At 41.9% G+C, this 22,089-nt stretch overlaps 1 protein-coding gene across 1 annotated transcript in view; it reads right to left on the minus strand.

Annotated features, from left to right (window-relative positions):
• The window catches only part of ADAM17 (ADAM metallopeptidase domain 17), a 34,459-nt gene that overhangs the window by 9,383 nt on the left and 2,987 nt on the right, over window positions 1-22,089 (minus strand). The window contains exons 2-12 of the mRNA XM_063150818.1: window positions 12,776-12,908; window positions 11,237-11,370; window positions 10,242-10,330; window positions 8,087-8,255; window positions 7,400-7,530; window positions 5,614-5,703; window positions 4,452-4,565; window positions 3,782-3,926; window positions 3,156-3,244; window positions 1,129-1,281; window positions 144-343 (exon numbers count right to left, since the gene is read on the minus strand). Coding sequence (XP_063006888.1) covers window positions 144-343; window positions 1,129-1,281; window positions 3,156-3,244; window positions 3,782-3,926; window positions 4,452-4,565; window positions 5,614-5,703; window positions 7,400-7,530; window positions 8,087-8,255; window positions 10,242-10,330; window positions 11,237-11,370; window positions 12,776-12,908 — 1,447 coding nt within the window. The remainder of the gene's footprint in view (window positions 1-143; window positions 344-1,128; window positions 1,282-3,155; window positions 3,245-3,781; window positions 3,927-4,451; window positions 4,566-5,613; window positions 5,704-7,399; window positions 7,531-8,086; window positions 8,256-10,241; window positions 10,331-11,236; window positions 11,371-12,775; window positions 12,909-22,089) is intronic.

Here is a 22,089-nt window from a genome sequence, read left to right on the forward strand (position 1 = left end):
AAATCTTTCACTGTTGTGAGCTCACTCATTCAGCCTTAGAGCCAGGAAAGGGGCCTGTGACACTGCAGGTGGCTTTAGGAGTTTTTAGCCCAACCCAGCATTCTCTCCTGCGTAAAGAGAAGCTGCAGCTCATTTCCCCTTACCTGCACTTGGCACCCTCTTTCAGTTTGCAGTCTGCAGAGCAGCAGGGATCAGCCAGCTGGTACAGGAGGCCAGGGTCACATTCCTCACCTTCATCCACTCTGGAGTTCCCACACACTTTGTTGTTGCGCTCTTTGAAGCACTCCTGGGCCTTGACCTCTATGGTCCTATGGATGGATTTTTTGCTGCAGCTTGAGAACATCTAGAGAGTCACAGAGGAAAAAAGCAGCACTGAGTGTACCTTTCTGTCAACAACTGGCATCCAAGACAGCCACAGCCTCCCCATATCTCTGAGCCCTGGCATTCCAGAAGGCAGTCCTTCCCTTTGTACTGCCAGTTTGATACCCTGGAAGAACTTTAAGCTGGGTCAGTAACAGACACTGCTGCACACTGCAGGGGCTGCCCCACGCAGCCTGGCCCAGAGCCAGCTCCAGCTCCCCCACGGCTTCGGCCCCAGGACGGGATGTGAGGCTGCACAGGAGGCACAGACTGTGCTGCCTCTGGCCAGAGGGGCTGGGCACAGGCACAGGGCACACTGCAGGCCAAGCATCCCCTGCTCATCTGGGTTTCATCTGTACAACAGGCACAATGCCAAGCCCACAGTGCCAGGGCAAGCTTCCACCGCGGCTGTGGCACCTGGCAGCCCCTCTCCAACAGCAGCCATGGAGCACCCCAAGGCTGTGTGGGACTGAAGGTGCTGGATTTGACCCTTGCTGGGACTGCTTGTAGCAGCATATGGCCACAGCTAATTACAAACAACTAATTAAAATGGACCTTGACATGCTATGAACTCCAGTGAAACCCAGATTACAAAGATGAGCTTATCTTACAGAGAACCCAACTGCATGCAAATGTTTTCTTATGGCTAATCCATTACATTCTGGTGGTTTCAAACTACAGGAATCATTAACTAAATAGATTTGCCATGCAAAGGGTCACTGACCATAGCAGAAATTTTTGTGTTGATGCAAAACTAAATAACCATACCTTGTTGTTTTCATGATCCCCACTGACAGCAATAGGATACATGACATATTTCCCACCCTGGTCTTCAGTGGGGGCACACTCTGGCAGACTGTCAGGATCATGCTCTGCTCCAAAGTTGTGTCCAAGTTCATGTGTTGTAACCAGGTCAGCCTCCTTTTTTGAACATGAAAAAAACAATGTTGGAAAAAATTAGTCTGACCAGTAAAGGACAGAAGATCCCAGCTACTTCTAAGCCACCAAATACTAAAATACACCAAGATGATAGGGAATTGTCTATGAACATTCTTCTGGTTTTCTAGAGAAATTAAGGTAAATAAAATTGTGGTCCCTTTCAAAGTTAAGTTCAAGGACTAGATTTGAACATTGAATCACTGTTAAAGGCAAAATACTGTCCTAGAATACCAATTCAAACTTGTTTTCAAGGCAATGCAGATGCTTAAATATGAAAATTTCCTTCTATGTAGCTGGAAGACATAAAAAGTTAAACAAAAACCCAATCCAAACAAACACCAGCTACTCCAATTAGTCAATCTCTTGTTTAACAGATCTTGCCATTAGAATTATTTCTTCTAAATGGACGATGACATTAGGAGTGCTGAATAAACTCCACTACTGCATGATTTCTAGGAAAGACACCTACAATTGTGGCCCAACAGGGATGGATTTCCAACATCATTTATGTGGGGCACACCTGCCTGTGCTGAGGATCCCAAACCGGCTCTGCTCGCTGCACACCTCCCACGGTGCCCTCCCCAGCAGATGGAGTCACGCTCACAAGGTGACAACCACAAATTAAACTCACACAGAAATAAAGATAACCACAAGGAGACTGGGCAGCTCTGGAGAGGAACTGTCACTGCAGCTGCTGTGTGGGCACGGGAAGGACCAAGAGCTGCCATGACCTGCCCCAGTCCGTGTCTAAGCATGGCCAATGTGGGAGCCAGAGACAGGAGAGTTGCCCAGGCATCCCTCCTGGCCTTCACTGTGTTTCATTTGGAGAAGAGTTTTAAGGAGGCTGTTTTGGTTTTGGTATTTTTGAATCAAAGTGGAAACCATGCAGCTCTTTCCCTGTGAAATCAATGTGAACCATCATCCCAAGCCCTAAGCCTGCCACTGGGAAGACAGAAAACTAAACCTCCTTTGTAATCTAAGGCAGAACTCCAGTCTGGAGATTGAACAAATGCAAATAGCATGGCAACAGCTATTGCTAGAGCTCTCTGTCAACATCCCTCTAACACAAAGCTTTACTGTCTTTTTTCCCTATCTTCTTGACAGTTTCTGTGCCAAGTTTTAGCCCACACATCAATTATAAATTCCTATTATTATAATCATGCTACAGAAAAGCACAGCTGAGAAGCCAGCAGAAGTCAGCAAAAGTGAAATATGCCCAACTTCAAAGATTTAACAGAGGCAGACATAGGCGCTGCTCTGGTTCTTTACAAGTGAGACAACGCTCATATTTAGGCCTTTGTGCATTTACTATCTCATAAAGTATGGAAAAAATCCAGGAAGCATCAACTTACATTAAACTTAGTATTAGCACTAATAAGCTGTGTCTACCATACTGTTCTCTGCTCTAGTTACTCAGGACACCCAAAAATCAGGTGGAGGAATTTCATTAAAAGGCTCAAACTAAACCTCCTACTTTGCCTGCTTGCTGTTTGAGGGTTTGTTTTGTTAAGAGTTTTGTTGTTTGTTTGGGGATTTTTTGTTAAAACAAAACACATTTAAATTCATCTTCAGACATCAAAAGCCTGTTTATATCTAGGAAACTATAGGTCTTATAAGACACTAGCTGTTTCTGTTCCTGCTTCACAGTGAGCTCAATTTTCAGTTCCATTCAGGCCTGTCTCCCCTTGTCAGCTACAACAAAAAAGATTATTTTTGTTTTATGATCTATATCCTTGTCCTCAGAGATCTCACTCAAATGGAAAGCCAGCAGCTCTTTTCTGAGAGAGCACAGGAGTTTGTCACAATCCCATGGCACACATCACCAGCACACACATATGAGGAGGATCCTCTTCTACCTTTGTGAGGATGGTCTTCCCATAGTTCTTGGTGCTGGTCAAGCCACTGTTCAGATAGATATCCTTCTTTACAATTTGACTGTAATAAGCTGAAAGAGTGAGAAATAAATTAAAATTGAGAAACATTTTTCTTGAGTTTCAGGGTACTTTTGGGAAGAGAGGGATACTTGTCTGGGGAAATGAACAGCTTTACAGCTTTATTGTTCTCACAGGCTCACTAGTGAGACCCTGCCAATTTTTGGAGCTGGGAATCTTTCAAGCACAGCTCCAACAGCTCATGTATTGCAGTAAAGGCAAAACCAGCAGAAATTTCCAAGACAACAGCATCTGCCATTCCAGAACCGCTGCAGGATGTGCCCACACAAAGCAGCCCTTAGAACAGGGTTTTTCTATACAGCCTGCTCACACCAGATAGCTTAGCAACTTTGTTTAGTGACTTTTATCCTTCCCCCTTTTTCCAGCTCCAGCCAAAAAAAACCAGCCATCCCTTCTATGTAAAAAACCAGTTCCTAGAGTGTGTGCAAATAACACAACACACTCCATGAAAGTTGGAGATATGAATTAAACATGAATAACAAAAACTAGCTTCCAACCCAGAACTAGGAGAGAAGAAGAAGAAGCCTTGCCTTTAGGACAAATGCCACCATGGCTGTTAGGTCTGGGAGAGCCAACATAAGCCAGTCCAAGAGTTCCCATGTCAAAATCTTGGTATGTGAAGAGATGAGCAAGGCACACGTGAGCTGCTTTCTCTGCAATATCAAAGCTAAATTGCTTTAAAAAAAAAAAAGTCAAATCCCAGTTAGCTTACAGTGCTTGTTAGAAGTCTATAGATAATAATATTTATTTAACGTGCCAGACAAGTACCCCCCAGATCTGGTTAAGTCAGAAAACAGTAGCTGCTTAGCAGTCCTGCAGAGCTGCAGGAAATTAAACTCATGCCCAAGTACACTGTACACATTCATTTACATAACTTGTCTATTCATTCTCCCTTTCCACAGGGAGGACAAAGCCAAGCACAATAACTTGATGAAGGTCACAAGGCAGCCAGTCTCAGGGCCAGACACATCAGGAGTGCCTGACTCAGACCACATTAATAAGACTAATTGATGTCTGCTCTGTAATTATGCAAGGGAGCCCTTTACCAAGGGCTGCAGGGCACAGCAGCTGGTTTGACTTTGTGTGACATCTACACATCATGCAGAGGGAGCAGAGGACTTTCACCCATTACTACAGAGCAGCCACATGAATGACCAATTTTCTGTTAAGGGCCACAATTTTTCAAGGGTTACAACCTACCTCTAGCAGCATTTTCACATCCCAGGCATCTTTCTTATCATCTGGGTAACTTTTTGCCATGTTATAATGTTTTTCTCCAGGTTTTACAGGATTTGGCTCATTGTGGATAATAATCTACATGTCAAAAAGGGCAACAACAATGAACAGGAATTTTTGTCAATTTTATAGCTACAGAAAAGGTTTCAATGTATTTTAAATATCCTAATAGATCTGTAAGGAGAAAAATTCAGACTCAGCATGATTCTAATATTAACTTTCCAGTCTCTGCTAGTTAAATAAACCAACTAAATCATAACTACATTGTAAGTAACCCTTTTACAGGATAACATCAGAAGTTTTCACTGTAAAATTCTGCTTTGAGATGCCTTTTACTTTTAGAAAAAACCCAAACAAATAAAACCAGTATAAATAACCCCAAATAATTTCAGAGCTCTAGCTAACCAAAATGCATGTTAAAGGACTGCCACTTTCCCAGTAATCCAGAATTAGTTCATCATGTTTCTCCACCCCCTCCCTGCCCAAGTAATGCTCCTTCTTTATGCCTGCAGATCTTTTCCCAGCAAAGGGGCAGCTGGCTTGTACCATGAGTCTCCATGTCCCACACCACAGCTCTTGCAGGATGCTGAGCTGATGGCCTCCTGTTTTTAATGCTGTTTTCCAGATTTCTGTGCATTTCAAGACACCATAACAAAAACTGAAGTCACAACATTCCCTGTGTCCATATACAAGCCCAATATGATGTCTAAGGAAGTCATTAAAGCTCTTCAGGCAGGATTGTTTTCACCTGAGTTTGAGGCCCTCTCAGACTTTGAAAGCCAAGCACTAGCAACAGGTATATGAGATAAATGCATGAGTATGTCTGAATGAAACAAAATTTGCTCATATTCAGGTGAAAAATGCACTTTTGAATCAGGAATAAATATGGAAATTCACATCTCAAACACTGCAAGGAACTGAAAATGGGCATCATGTCAGATCATTAACACTGGCAAGATGCAATTTCAGAGTGCTCCTGGCTGGAGTTAATAATGTAGGATTTTACTATTTTATTTTTTTAACGTAGGATTTTATTATTTTACTATTTTTACAAAATAATCAGAAGCACTGCTGGTTAAAGCACGCTCCTTGAAGCTGGAAGGCCTCTGCAGAGTGCAGTGAATACCTGCTCTATCTGTATGCCGTACCCATTGAAGGTTCCATCGTCCCAGGAAGTGTTTCGGTAGATGTCATCCACTCTGTCTATCAGCTCAATCTGTGTGGAACAGAAAACAAGTTACCCAAGTGAGCTTTCAGGGAGCAAAAGACACTCACAGAAACTGCTACATACTTACCTAGAAACAGTCACTTGAATTAAAATTGAATCTCGTGTAAGGTAACAAGACCAACTCCCTAGATCCAAGTACTGTTGGTTTTGGATCAGAATTATCCAATATACTTGAAAATTTTCCATCATAAAAAAGTAGCACAAACTTTTCCATTTATCACTTTTGTTTGTATAATGGAATAGCAATAATATTAAGAACAAGACATTTTGAGAAACACTTTGTTCAAACACTAATTTTCCAGATTTCTTTGAGGGGAAGGGCAGAGGAGGGAGCTGTTTTTACTGCTTTGTTTCAGCATAGTGCTTAACTAGTTTAACTGACCCCCCAGGCTTGCTTCCCTCACCCAGCCAAAAACCTATTATTTTCCTCATTATGGTTCAAGCACAAAGTTCCAGGAAGTCTCTTGTCAGTGCTCACAATCAATACCTCCCTTTTCAAGCTGTTTTCTTAAAAAAAACACCTTCTACTAAATATAAACCACCAAACTTGCTGAGAAGGAGAAGTGACATTCAGAACCACTCAGTAAAAGTTTATGTTTCAGTTTTCCAATCACTGTGTTGTTAACAGTACCCATCTACCCAGGAAACACAACAGGGGTCAGCCTCAGCACATGTCAGATGCTGAGATAAGAGCACTTCTGCAAACACACCAAATGAGGCCCCCTCACCTGAAGAATGTGAAAGCATTTCTGGGAACAGAAAGGTCAATACGCCAGCAAAAGTGGAACAGAGTGATTAGCATTTCAAAGAGTAAAGCTCAGAAAGAGACTTTAGATGAACAACAGGCCTCCAAACCTGTTTTAATTTGTTTTGTCTTCAGTCCCTAAACCCCCATACTCTCCCCTTCTGCTGAAAGGGAGAAGGGCCTTGTTCTAGTTCACAAAAACCTGTCAGACAGACAACCCCAGTGTTTCAGCTGGATCACTCAGTAACTGGTACACCTGATGGAGCCCTGCTTCCCTGAGGATGGCTGAACACCTGCCTACTGATGAGAAGCAGTAAATTAATTCCCTTCTTTTGCTTTGCTGCTGTGAGCAACTTTTGCTATTAAACTGCTTCTATCTCAATCTATAAGTTATCTCACCTTTACTCTTCTGATTCTCTCCCTATTCCATCTGGGAGGGGAGAGCAAGTGGCTGCCTGTGGCTGAGCTGCCTGCTGGGGTTAATCCACACCACCTCTGTACAACCAAACAACTTGTTTACTGGGCCTGCCTCTAATTTATTGTTCTGGACAGAGAATCCTGAAAGAATCTGGGAAAGAAGATCTATATGAGCTGCTTTAACTTCTCATTAAAGATGCAAGAACTTTAAAGATGCTCAGATCATTTGCAGTGGATTTCAAAACCCAGGAGATTCTAGAGCTCTGACTGAGAAAAGAGAAGTTCCTGGGCAGAAAACAGCATAGCTAACAGAAGTATATGGCAGGAAGGAATTTGCTTTCAAGTGAAATTTGAAGACTACTGAACTACATTAGCTTCACTGCAGAATAGCTTTAAACCACGATTTAGCACTTTCCCAGGTAAATATCATGTGTACAAAAGCAGTATAAGCTGTATGGTGTTTGAACTACTGCATTTTCCTGCATCTATTCCAGCAAATGCTAACAGGGTACAGTTACTCACCAAGTAGTTGATAGTGGTGCTCTCTTCCCCACGGCCCATGTACTTGAAGAAACGATGGTCTGCCACTACCAACATCTTGCACGTGTTCTTGGAGTTCTCTGCAACAGCTCTTTTCTTCCGATGGGGGCTTTCTAGAGTAAATATTTTTAAAAAAACACTCAATACTACTACCCCTGCTGAGTCTACTGTCCTTATTCAAGACCTGAATTTGAGCGTGGGTGGGCTCCTGGGAGGAGAATGGGGATGTTTAGTTTTAGTTTGGGGCTTTTTTTTTAATAGCTATTCTTGTACTTTGTCTTCCTAACAGTCCTCAAACTTACTGTAAGGAAAAGAATGCATGGCAGTGAAACTGAGTTATTCATCAGATTTACCTATAGAGCTTTTAAGGTCATCACCACAGCCTTAACACCTCTCCTCCTCCTGTTCCTAGTCATTACCCCAACTTCTGCTAAGACAGCAAAGAACAGAGGAAACTGGGACCAAAAACTCTCAAAACTTTATCACAGCTCAAGATGGATTCCTTGAGTGATCGTAGAGGCCAAACAGGTCCTGCTGCACAGTGCACAGAAGTACAAAGTTGTTTAAAGAGGCATGAGGAGTGCTGCTTCTTCCCCCTCCATGCCCACAGTGAATTGAAAGAGCTAATTTGTTTCAAAGATGCTGCTCTCCCAAGGTATGGACACTCACCTTCATTTTGTTTCCTGTCTTCCAGTCCTTTTGGCAGCAGTTCGTCTTCACTCAGCTTTAAATAACCACATACTTTGGGGGACTGCAACCTTGAGAAGTCTTTGATATCTTCAGATCTGTAGACCAGCAGTCTTTCATCTTCCACATCATCTACAAATCTCCACAGTGGCTGACAGCACAAGGAGAAGTTAGAAACACAATGAACCCAAAGTCTAGATAAGTAAAAAACTTTATGTATGCATCATTGTATCTCCACAGTTTTCTGTCTACACACACAAATGCACTTCACCCACAGCAACAAATCTACTGATAAAATGACATCCACAAGACAGCCAACAGAAATCAACTCTCTTATGCTACATGGGAATGCAAAAGTCTGAGAGCATCTTAACAAAGTAGTGGCAGCTACCTGATAAAGCCATAGGAGAGAATTTTTCTTCTCCTCAGAATCTGAGCAAGCTGAAGAGGCTTCTCAGGTTCCTCTGCTCCCCTCTGTAAGAGCAGGGAGTCAGAAGGATATCTTTAACTGCTAACCCGTGGACTGACCAGAAGCACAGGAGGAGGCAGGTAACAGAGAGCCTTCAAGCACACAGCAGAATGTGGGCTCTTCAATGTTCAACAGCTACCTAAGTCACTCACAAGCATATAAATTTCTCCAAAACCAAAGAAGACCATGAAATCTGAAGGAAAGACACCAATTCCCATAGCAGACGCATAAAAATAATCTTTTTACTTTACTGACAAGTCCTATTTTTATCTGAATGTTAAAGCTAAAGCCACACACTGCATATGACACGGACAGGGTCAGTTCTTTGGCCAGAGGCAAGCAGCACAGGCTGCCTGCACCTGCAGCATAGTGCACCTGGCTCTGGGCCTCCTCTGGCCCCTGCACAGGGTTCTTCCAACTTCAGCCAGCATCATTTAGCACACTGTGCTTTCACTTCACAGCAAAAAGGTCCCAGAATGTGAAGGCTGTGCCATGTCAGCAGCCATGTCTGCAGCACAAAACTGAAGGTTTCACACACTAAGGCAAGGTGTGAGAGCACCAGTGGTTTACACAAAGGCCCACAGCCTTTCCAAACCATACACAACTACCCTGAAAACAAAAGCAGGAAATGGCAGAGCAGCTTTGCCCATGCTGCCTTTGGGGAACAGACTCAGGCCAGCTCCCTCTGCACATGGCAATCATCTCACCCAGGGCTGGTAGTGGCCAAAGCTGACCTGGGAACACCCCAGCAAGGCAGAGGCTGCACTCACTGCCTGCCCCAGCTGCACAGACACAGCCAGCCAGGAACAGGGGCTTGGCTGCACCCCTGTGAGAGACAAGGCACACCCACAACTGCTCTGGAGCACAAACACAAAAATGCTTTACATCACAAGCAAACAGATACTGTATGTTCTCAATGTAAAACACAACTACAGTGATTTGGACATTTTGATCACATTTTTATACTTTCACAGGACTAGATTTCTCAGGTTTACCCATAATTCTGTGTATCTTTGGGTTTGGAGACAATTACAATATCCATGTAACACTCAGCCATAATTACTGTTATTCAGCCAGTCAAATACTGCTTGTGTCTGGGAATATACTGCACTGAATATCTCATTATGACAGTCTCTAATTATATATTTGTTGAATATTTTTTTTAACCAAGAGTTCAAAATAGCACAAGCAAGTAAAATGGTGAAAAACAAAGGAGTAGGGAAAAATAACCAATTTTCAGATAAAATATCAGATTTTTAATGAAGCTCTAAGAATGGGAAAACTTCCCAAGATGTAACAAAGCCAGTTTTAAAAAGCTTCACAGACCTTGACTCTGTTTAGACTGCCACAGTTTGTTAGAGGCCATGATCACCACTAATTTCTGACATTATCTATTTCTGTTTCTGAAACCCCTTCCTGTTTAAAATATACCTTCTCCCTGATGCACCTAAAACATGCAACAGTCAGAGAATGCCACTCACTAAGAAAAGTCAACACTTACAAGCCAAATTGGTTTCTTATTGCTCTCCCTCCTCACCCCAAAACAAACACTACCACCAAATCTAGTCTGAGCTACAGAAGTGTCAACATAACTAACAAGGCAGAGGAACACCCAGAGGAAAAGAAGGTGATTGTCTGGATACAGTTTTCCATCACAACAAAGCATACCTCGATATTGTATTCTTCTCCATCAGTATTGATTCGCACTGTAAAATCTTCATCTCCAATATGTGCCACAACCTTGGAATTATGCTCTCCTTTAACATAAGCATGGAAGCATTAAATTATTTCAGCTGTTTGCATGTGCTCCTGCACAGACACTGTTTGTTGGGGGTTTCTAATTGTTTCTAAACTTCATGACAAATTACCTTCCTCAGTCTCTGTACTGTTCCATTTAAAGAAAAAAACGAAATTAATCAGCACTTCCCCCAAGTCTTAACTTCCCAATAGTCACAGTAAACGAGACTCAGACTTAACAGAAAATTTTGCAGAAAGTGTTGAGATGGCTCTGGGGATTAGTAATGGGGGACACAATATTACTGCCAACAAAAGCAGCGTGCATCTAACTACTATCAGACAGCAATTTCACGGCGTCAGCCTGCATTCCAGTGGGAAAGTCTCACCACATCACAAAGGCAACAAAGAAATCAAAACAACTTAGCAGAAGCATTAGTACTGCATGAAAGTGGAGCGTGGCATCTTTCTTTACAGAGAAGTAATCTACAAAGAACTATCTTTAAGTCTTTTAATTGAACAGTCTGGGCATTACAGCATCACCTCTACCTTGGCTTTGTGTTCTGGGGCAAGGAACATTCAAGTCCTACATTCCAGCTGGAATTAAAGCTACCATCAGCATTTAAAAAAAATAATAATTTGCAAGCTGCTGCTTAAGTAAATTATACCTTTGTGTCCTGCCAAACTCAACACAAGAGTCCTGTCTTAGGAGCTTGATGCAATACACCCCACCACCCACCAAACCTAAAAAATCCCCAAACACACCACAAAAACAAAACCAGAAAACCCAACAGGATAAGAATTACGTTTATTTCTTCATCCTAACCACATCTGATGAAAATGAGGGAAATACACCATTTACTCTGCCCAAGAGACCCAAGCAAAGCTGTGGTTTCTCAGCACTGACCCACAGTCTACTTCATACTGACCAACGACATGTCCGGTGAAAAAGTCTCGCCACTGAACACGATACTCCTTTTCCTTGCCTTCACCATCCACAATTAATGCTTGAAATTTTTCTGAAAAGTGTTCAGCAGTTGCAGTTAAGTACAATTTAAAGTGCCTGTAAAAGAATTTACTTACATTTATTTTTAAGCCAAGTATACACATAACAGATACATTCAATCTCCATTTTACTGAGGGTCCAAAAGAAGTTAAAAAGCATTAATTCTGATAAGCAGGCTACAAAAACATATACCATGTAATTGATAACTGTAAATATTTTAGAGTCACAGATGTTTAATTAAATAAAAGTTTAAAAATAACCTCCCAAATCCAAAACAGTCAGAGTTTGCTCATGATGTGCCTTCTCCATTTGCAGCTAAGGAAAACCAGTTACTGGTAACTATTAAAAAAAAAAAAAAATCAGACCAAAAAATTTCTCCATCTATTTGAAATTAAATTATCTTGAAGTTCTTACTTTCTGACATAATACAGGCAGAAGACCATTAACAGAAATCTGAACTCCCTACATTTTTCTACATTTTTTACAATATATTGTCACAAAAACTACAAACTATCCCAAGAAATATTCCTTCTCTAGAAGAAGCCTTGTGGGCTCTTGGTTTATGTGGGCTTTGGGTCAAGGATTTTTGGCATGCTCCTCTGCAATTATTCTGTAATCGTCAATGGCAACCTCACCCTAAAGCCAGCGTGCATGAGGCAGTGCAAAACAGGGACAGTCAGACATCTGATCCCATCAACCTTTCATAACTGCCCCTCCAAACTCAAAAAAATTGCCCTTTCAAACATTCTGAGATTCAACAATTATGCATTACTTGCATGACAGCTGAAGATGACACGGGAAAGCACATGAATGCACAGAGGACAAGATGTCAGACAAACAAAAATGAATCTACATTTGTTAATACAAAGTGTTATACTGACCCTGCTCCCCATTTCAGATTCAGTTTCAGCACTAAAATACCTGCAGGGCATTTTTCTGACTCTCAGAATAAAATCGCTGCAATCTTAATGCCTGCTCCCTTCTACTTCTCCTCTCCCTTTCACCTGACCTTTATTTCCCATCTTATAACAAAAACCAAAACCAAACCAAACAAACAAAAGATGAAATACAATAAATCTCTTGGGCAGCACACCACACACACATCCCAAACTGAAGGCTGAGATTTTCAAGAACCAGAGGACAGACAAGTACTGACAACATTGCCAGAAGAGGTATAAGTGAGATTCAACCCTATCAGTGGAAGTAATCTACATGAAACTAAACCTAAAAATAAAGCAAAAGAAATCCTAAATTACTGTCACTTCAGCCACCAGAGAAATAAAACAGAACTTACTTTCCCCTTTCCTCTGAGCCTCTCTGAAGTCATGGAGATCACTAACCTAGAAGAACTGGCCAGTCATGACAGAAAACAAGACAACAATTTCTGGGTTTGAAACTGCACATTACTCATCAGAAACTGGAGTAAAATATTATGCTATTTTATCACTGATGATTTAATTACCTTTGCAGGGCTGAAAAACTTAAGAGCCTCTCCACATGTGTCTCAGGCTGGAGGTCCCTCTTCTTCAGTGAGTGCTGCTGGATGCTAGACAGGGAGAGGATGTCGTAGTCTGAAAGCATGGACTCAACTGTGTCTGAAAGACCAACAAGGAAAGTTTTACTTTCAAAAGACTTTCTTACCAAATGCACACATAAAAAAAAGAGCAAACCAGAGACTCCCATTTCAACAGTGAGACCACAGTTTGCTCTAATTTTAGGATAACTACTGTACATTTCTGTAATGGCCTATTTTGTGTACACAAGTAGAAATCACAGAGTGAGACAAGACAATCTGAGAGAGACAGAGTTTGCTTCACTTTTTCTACAACTTCTGAGCAACCAACTCATCATTTTTATTGCCACAGCAATGCAGAACTAAGCCCTCCCTGGCTGCCTCCAGAAACTACATGGGGAGAATGTCCCCATTTCTCTGGAGTGAATTACTCTCCTCACCTGCTGGTCCCCACATTAGTCTGAGGAAGAAAATAGTTAAACCTAGGAGGCTTAAACCTAGTTAATTGCAGACTGGACTGTATTGGGCCTTTCTGCCCAACAGTAGCCAGAAAGCAGGTATCTGGACAGCACAATCAATCAGAACTAACTAACAAGACTATCCAGGTGAGATACCCTGGTTTCCCAATACCTTACCATCATGCAAAACTCCTTTTCCTACTCAGAACATGAAAACTTGTTCAGAGAAAGAAGACCATGGGCCTGAATTCTTAAGGGAGCAGTACACAAATTACAAATTCACATCAATATTCTGCAGATGTTTCCACCATTAACAAGTGCAGGAGAGCTGCAAACAGTTCTTGGCTCTTGCTGATAAAGCCTCCTGCTACTTTGTAAGGCATTTCTTCATCCAAACACCCATCCACACTCTTGCTTCTCTGGAGCACCCACCACCCAGAGAGACACCCAACAACCACCCTGGCTTCCACTAGCACTGACAGGTTCAGTTGCTATTTAAAGCCTTAACCACAGGTTTTTATTCCCACATTGCTATTTTCCTTCTCAGCCAGAGGTGTTCACTCTTCACTGCACTAAATGAGGACTCAGATGTGCTTTCCAAGAGACAGAAGTGCTCATCCAGATATTCTTTTTTTAAAAAATTTCCTGTTTCCTTCCCCTCCATTTCCAACTATGCTTCTAAACCAGACCTGATAGCTACCAAAGAGGTTTTCTGTTAAGGAAGATGGCATTTCTTCAGAGTCCCTAGCTAGTGGGGTCACTAGCTTGCCCCACTCAGCAAAGGCACCTCATGTGTTTTAGTGGCCTTTAAAGTAAGCAGCACCACTAATAAGCTGTTTTACCAACTACTGTGCAACAAACCAAGATTGGCAACTTAAAATCTAGATGCCCATAGCTCTTGAAATAATATGGGTTTTTTAAACCGGTCACTCAGTACCATAATTTATGCCCAAATCCATGCCTCCAAAGCCCAGGAAAGCTTTAAGAATGCATGCACTGATGAGGGCAAGGGAAGCACCTTGCTTTTCCTTTTGCAAGGGGGTGGGTGGGTGGGGAGAATTAGCCAGCCCTGTACAGCCACAGGTGTGCTTGTGTACGCTGAAGTGAGGAAGGCACAGAAGCAAGGATGACCCTGACAGCCCTCCTGGCCCTGCACCAGACCCACTCACAGGCGAGGCACAGCGACAGGGCTCCTTTCTTGGGCAGCAGGCGCCACTGAGCAGCGGTTCCCAGGCTTCTCCCTCCCCGGCCTTGAGCAACACAGGAAGGGCAGTGCAGTTGCAATCTCCTGATTTCTGTTTACAAGCCTCAGGTTGAGAGCACCTGCACATGATTACCATGTGTTTCGGGTTATATGCAAAGACAAGTTTCTATCACTGTGTTTGGTGGCCTTGGGATTTTCCCCACACGTGCCCCACCGCTGCATGTCAGGCAGGGCCTTCATTTTAAGTTGCCAAATGCTGCAGAGCTGATTCACTAGAGCCAAGCAGTGAGTAAATGCCTAACTTCCCCCTCCAAACAGCTCTTTTTTTGTTAAAAAGTCTGTTCTAATTATTTGCTTTTTATCTGGTGTTCGCCCTCATCCAGAACCACCTAGGAAGGGGTAGGAACAGGCAAGGAAATCAATTCTAGGGAAAAAACCTCATTAAACTGCTCAGTTCTGAATTCTTTTAATCAAACTCGAGATTCTGTCACTACACTCAGGCTAGAGCTGACCCCTCAATTAAAGTGAATGCCAATACACAGGATATCCAACATTGGTTTATGATACAGACCAAGTGTGTGGGACATGGGGCATGAAACAAGAGGTGTGGTACCACTGCCGTGCTGTTCAGGGACTTGCCAAGCACAAGCTCTGCCCAAGAGGCACAACCCCAGCTACAAAACATTACTGTCCTTTTCCACCTCTGCCTTTGAAGCACAGACCAGAACCAAGAGAAAGCCATGCCAAAAAGCAAGACGCAGTTGCCGCTATGGCCAGACAAAATGTCTCAGTTTCATGGCAAGAGAACTGAGAAGTCTGCTAAAAAAAAATCAGGCTTTTTTATTTGGTAAGTAAGTCCTACTCCACCTTAATATACACAAACACCCTTCTGGAAATGTCTCAGAGAGACACAGGAAGGGTAGTAAGAACAAGACCTAAGAAGTTCATGAAGATGAGTAAGATGATTCTATTGAAGTAACAAATGAAACACACGGCACTCCCAGTTCCTGTAACCCTGAAACAAGAGTGCACTTGTTCATATTTCCTCTTGCCCTTCCTAAATCTGTTTGCTTTTAATTTTACTTACAACATAAGTAGAGGCTTAAGATACACTGCTCCCAGACATAATCTGTTAACAAATTATGGTATCAGACACATGTGAAACAAATATATTGGTAATACACTCAAAACAAAAGTTTCCTGTAAAATGTTCATATTGCGAAATGAATCCATGTTCATGGCTTACTGAAAATAAAAGATGAAGTGTCATTATTGTAAAGAAAACACAGAACTGTACAGAATCCAACTGTACAGCAGACTGTGGATGGGAGCCATAGAAAGCATATACTTGACTTTTTATTCAAGTTTAAAAATCTTTCTGGTATTCCTTCCCCATTATCTTCATTATGGTCCAAGAGTCATTCCCCATGGGCTTCAAGAGATCTGAGCTTAGGTTTCTCAAACCATTTTTTTGTGGTTAGTTCCCTTCCACACCCTCCTAGATTTCTGCATTCCTGTCATTTCAGGGAACATCTTAATTGCATCCTGATATGGCAAGTATTTATTTATTGCCACTAGCCTTCACCTCATGGCACCTTCCTTCCCGGAGAGAAACCTCCTAAGAACATACAGAAATCGGGTTTGTAAGACAGACAGGGAAGGAACATCAGTGACAAAGACAATATCCCAAAGCTCTCAAGAAGAAATCCACAGCAGTGATCCACCTCTGCCCTCAGCTTTGACCTCACCAACTCCTGCCTCTTTGTTTTCACTTTGTTTCTGGTGGCACTAGACTTCCAGACTTAACACAGAAAGTATCTTTTATTAAACTCTGCTCTAGCACCAAAGAGCTCAAGAATGCACGGGAGAACAGCTTAACTCCCTGAGCTGGAGGACACTGCACATATTTCAAAAGCAGAAGTTTCTCTTTCAGTGCTCAGCTAGCAATTCAAATACCAATGTCAGCCTTCTCCAAGCAGCTTGGCTTTCCTAAGTACAACAGTAAATTCCCATGATCTCATGCCCCATCTATTGTCTGGAACCCAACAAGTAATTGTGGCAAGTCAGCCATTTCATAAGCATTCTTTTGCACTGCATCATTTCTGGAAAGGTTAAGCTTATCTGGAAGCGTGAAGTTTTAACTCAGAAGATATAATTAATATTTTTTAGAACTCTCTTCAAAATTATCCCATGACAGAAAGTGTTCCTATCTAAAACTCAAGATCCAAAATTAAAAAAAAAAAATTACTTTTGGGATTTAAAAAAGACCACTAGATAATCAGTGGGCCTTGCAGGAATAATTGCAGTTATTTCTCCAATCATCCCAAGGGAATAAAAGCAGAAATAATTTTTCAGTCAAAGGCACTGGAATGGGATGACAAGCCTACAGAGAGCAGTCCTACAACAGGCACTGCAAACACATTCAGGAATGATTTTGCAGTGGGACTGTTAAATCAGTGCCATCTCCAAGACTGAAGGGGCTCAAGCTGTATTTCATGCAGTGCTCATCGACTACATCTGGGTTCTGATCTCAAGCTGATTTCCAATCTACCTATCAAAAGCTTACAAGCAGTTGACTGACTAGTAACAATTTTTCTGATACAGCTCAGGAGTGACTGAATAGAAGGGCTCCACGTTCTTAATTGTTACTATTTTGTTTTGTATGCTCTTCTTGTACATTAAAATATATTCATTAAAGTAACCAAACACAGTAATTGGAAATATAACTCAGAATCTCAGAATTTAGATTAGGAAACACAGCCTGGAGTCTTTCCAGCTTGAAGCACAAGAGCTAAAGCAGGTGTCCATCACCCTACATAAAACAGCTGCCCCTGTGTTTGCAGTAAGAGCCACTCACTGGCTACAGCACCAATCCAGGGAGAGCTAATGGAGAAGGCAAATATATTCACATTTCAACTGGGCACACAAACAGTCTGTGCCAGGCAGGAGGTGATGCAGCCCTGCATAAATGTTTGTGGGTACCCTCTCTGAACAGCTTATGCTGCTTTTAGGAGACTGTTGATGAAAAGGACACATTGAGAGAGAAGGTTCATCGTGGGAAAGCTGTTCAGTAACAACTCCTGGCACGTGCTGTTACATCTTTCTCCAGCACATCTGGTACAGAGACATTGCCAGAGACACAATACAAAGTGAACTGAAACACTTATCCCACACAAAACAGTTTAGATAAATCATGTTTACTTGTTTCCACTGAAGAGTGGTTGCTGTTTTGCTCATCAAGAACATGTAAACAGAAGAACTTTTATCAGAAACCAGCTCAAAGCAAGAACCAAATACATGGCAGTGTTCTAATAAACCATAACAAGATAAAAGTTTACACTCTGAGCACATTTCTGGACAAACCTGTTAGTAAGAATGGTGAGCCACATCAGCAGTGCTGAATGTTTTAGAAGGCATGTTTTTAACTCGATCCCAGCTGCACCAAACTAGTCAAACCACGTGAGAAAACAAGGTGCCTGCACTCACTCACTCTCAGCAGCACAGGAAGCCTCCGGGTAGGGTTAATCAGCCCTCATGCTGGGAGGGCAGGGATGCTGCTGCTTCACTGTCCACCTCTCCACAGAGCACTTCTCCTGCAGTTACACTGGGGAACTACTCCCTCCTTATCACACACTCAGACATGCCAGTGATGGGTATCATGGAAAAGCTAACAGCTTGCTAAATACCCTTTAGCTCATCTCAGGAAAAACTTGTTCATGTAGCAGCACCTTTATACTACTCCAACGTTTTTCCCCACAGTAAAATAAACATCTGTTTCTAGGCAGTGGGAATATTTCCTTAAGGCTGCAAATTCTGTTTAGCAGAAGCTGTATAGATAATTAAGCTGCTGTTTCTGGTGGTTTTGAATACAGCTGAATACCCACAATGGCTCCCACACATTACCTCACACACTTCCAACCTTGCAAATTATCTCCTTCACTAATCACATCTTAAATAAGGATCAGTGAGGAACAAAACTTACACTGTTGGATCTACTTGATTTAATAACAGTTTGTCCTATTAATGACAATAGACCACTTTCCAAAGGGAAAAAAAGCAATATACTGCCAAACATTGACATTATAAAAATTGAGGAAGTCTACTGAATGAACATCCTCATAATCAAAGTGAAGGCAAGGGCAATACAGCCATCCCATCTTACAACAGAACAGCATCATATGACCTGATGCTCAAAAACCCCCAGCACAACCCACCCCCAAATCACATGCTTTCATACATCCTGCAGAGAGGAACTGCCCAGCCACCAGGATGCAGTGTTCTCTGGAAACAGACCATATGTCTGGCTATCAAAAAACTACAAGCCTCACTGCTGTACAAAGATACCACATCACAAAGTCCTGCTGGGTCACAAAATCAGATCAAGTGGAGCTGATTCTAGGTAGACACTAATTACTGTCTAGACTACACTTGTGACACCAACCCCTTCACTTCTGACTGCATTTCTTTTCCTTGTGGATACAACTATAAACTCATTCACACATGAACTTCCAAAATTTGAGGCACCTCACAGGTATTGAGGGGCAGAATCTTACTATTCTAGTGAAAACCTGAAAATGTGAGAAAGGAAACCAAGGGATATCATGTTCTTGTTCAACACCTCAGTAATTATGGATCAGCAGCTGTAGGTGCTCCCTTCATAACAGAGTCCTCTTGCCTTCCCACTTCCCAGTCCATTTGCCCACAAAGGTTAAAAATGCAAATATCAAGGAGGGAAAAAAGTACAAATAATGCACATTAGGGCAGCACAGGAAGACAGGGATGGATATTGTGAAGAGATGCAGGCCACAAGTGACAAAGATGGGCAGTACTATCCCATGTATCTATAAGAATGAAAGACATCAGGAAAACCATTAGAACCACTTAGAGGGTCGCTGGACATCCCAAAACCAGGGATGCACATGAAGATCACAGAAAAGGACAGCAGGATAAACTGCTCTTTGTTAAAGAAACCCAGCTCTTGGGTTCACAGCAAAGCTCATGCCATCATCAGTCTGGCAAACAGGCAAACTCTGACTCCTACAGTTCATAAAAAAGCTGTGGTGGGGGATCAACCTGTTCATAACAGAAACTAAATATAAACTTCTATCCCAAAGACAAATCTCTGCTGACTACTAAACACACAACTGCATCTGAATGTAAAGTCAGAGTGCCAGTGTTAGAGTATGGCTGGCTGGGCTTCCTCGCTCAGCCCTTCCAGCCACAGAGCAGAAATCCGTGCTGGGGCTTCTGCACATGCACACAAAAATTCCAGAGTGGCAGAAGCATGAAACTGAGATGAGTCACTGCTGCTATCAGCAGTGCTATCTGCTGCTATCTACAGCAGCAGGGAAGCTGTCAGTTTTTACTGGGGAGAAAATTAAACCACCCCAAATCTTGAAAGCAAACAGGAATTTTACTTTTTGTCTGCTTAAAGGTCAGAACAAATTGGCACTACTGAAAATCAAACCCATGCTGAGCACTGGATTAGGCTTCCATTATCAGAATTCTTGCAACAGTTAAAGGCAATTCACATTAATTAGAATTTACTGTAGCATTGACATTCTTCTTTTTGTTGACCAAGTCTATAGTTTTTGCAGAAATTACACTTCAATCACTTTTTTCAGCTGGAAATGGAAACATTGACCTATTCATATGAACAAATGAAAACAAACCCAAGAAAAGTACTTGAAAACTTTGATATTAAGTAACTTCATGGAAAAGCTTGGTAATCCACAACACAAAAATAATAGTGGTAATTTGCATTCAATAGGGCCATGTCTACACCAAGCATTTGCTGTTTATACACAGACAGACACTGCATCAGTTCCTGCAATGATTTTGAAATGATCCCACCACATCCTGGGCAGGGACCACATGCTGTGGGATTGTGTGTCCTTGAATTCTGCACCACGTGATGCATGGTGAGAAACCTACTCAACCTTCAGCTTTTGGGGACAAACTGCAAAACCAGCTCCATCTACAACAGTTGTCTTGCTTCAAAGGATGTCCAAATGGGGTAAGAAACTGTAACCAAAAAGGCAGATCATGGTAGAGAAATTAATAATTTGACTCTCACCTAGGTATTGCCTTAGTCTCCAACAGAAGCTTCAGTCCAGCAGGATAAAATTTAATCTTGCATTAAGATTTTTGTCACTAATTATCTCACTGCACATTCTTGACACTGAGCTAAACTTCCAATCCCTAAATTCTCTGGCAGCAAGTTACATTCCTGGCCTTTGGACTTCCTGCATTTTGTCACACCAAGTGTGAAGAATTCAAAACTGACTGTAAATCAATTTATTTCTGCCCTCTGTATCACTTGGCTCCCCTGGTTTATTCATCAACACCACTACCATTTGTTTTTTTCACTCAACAAATCTAAATCCGAGTCTTCTGATGTGCATCAGGTAAGTTTATACTGAACCATTTGTACCAGGGCATTTCTTCAGCTCATGCAGCTGTTCCAAGTTCTGCGTGGTACATCTGCAGTGTGGAGAAAAAACTGGTGAAAATCAGGGTACTTGCCTCAGATTTTATTAGTGCAATTTGGCAGGCAGAAAAAGATACCCAGTGAGTGATTTAAAGAATATCATCAGCCCAGCAAAGGAAGAAATATCTTATTTTAGTTCCCTGCCCAGCTTGTGACAAAAGTTCTCACTCAAAAAGAGCAACAGTTGAGTAAAACACATTTTACACCCAGAGTGTGTTGGGGGTAACCTGCACACTTGCTGCTTAGTTACTGTACTGTAACACAGATTCAGGCAGGTCTTTAGATAGACTCAGTGACCTCCTCACCTATTCAGCACCAAGCTGGACATTTGCACTGTTACTCTTTTCAAGTGCATTAATGGTACTCTGTTACCATTCAGATATGTCTGAACTTGAGGACAAACAGCATAAATATTTTGTAGGTATAAAGGTTATCTTCAGAGATAAATTAAAACAGAGAGTAAAATCTTGAAAGAGGTGCCATTAATTTTTATGGGGCCAAACTATAGTATCAGTCACTGTATTGAGTACTGGAGTTCCACTTCTCCAGAAACTGATCCCTGATGTCAACATTACTAAAAAGAGAACACCTTGAAGACAAACTGAGGTGGATACCATTCTGCCTTCATCCCTCACCTGGAACACAACCCTCTCCACCCCCCAAAAACAATGGGGCAGGTGCTTGGACAGTCACACTGGGAGCTGCTCCACAATAATGGAGTTCACAGAGAGAAACTACACCCTTTACTGAAAATAAACCAAAACCAAGCAAATAAAGACCCCAAACCACTCAAAAAAAAAAAAAAAAAAAAAAAAAAGGCAAGGAAAAAAACAAACAAAAAAAGAGATTAGCTTCCAGACAGCTCACATTCCATGAATGTGCTCACAGGAATGGGGAAGGGATTGGAAAGCTGAGGTCAGGTTGTGGCAGTCCCATTTTAGATCAGTTTAGACTCCTGGAGCACCACACCCTAAGATTACTTCAGCCAAAATAAGCTGGAAAATGACCCATGTCATTTTATCACTTATTCTATTCTTTGTCAAATTCTTTTTTTTGCTGTATAATTTTTTTCCTCCTTGAAAAACTGAACTCAGAGTAATAAGCAAGTTCT

The sequence above is a fragment of the Melospiza melodia genome, chromosome 3 (assembly GCF_035770615.1).
Source record: "Melospiza melodia melodia isolate bMelMel2 chromosome 3, bMelMel2.pri, whole genome shotgun sequence".
Lineage (NCBI taxonomy): Eukaryota > Metazoa > Chordata > Aves > Passeriformes > Passerellidae > Melospiza > Melospiza melodia.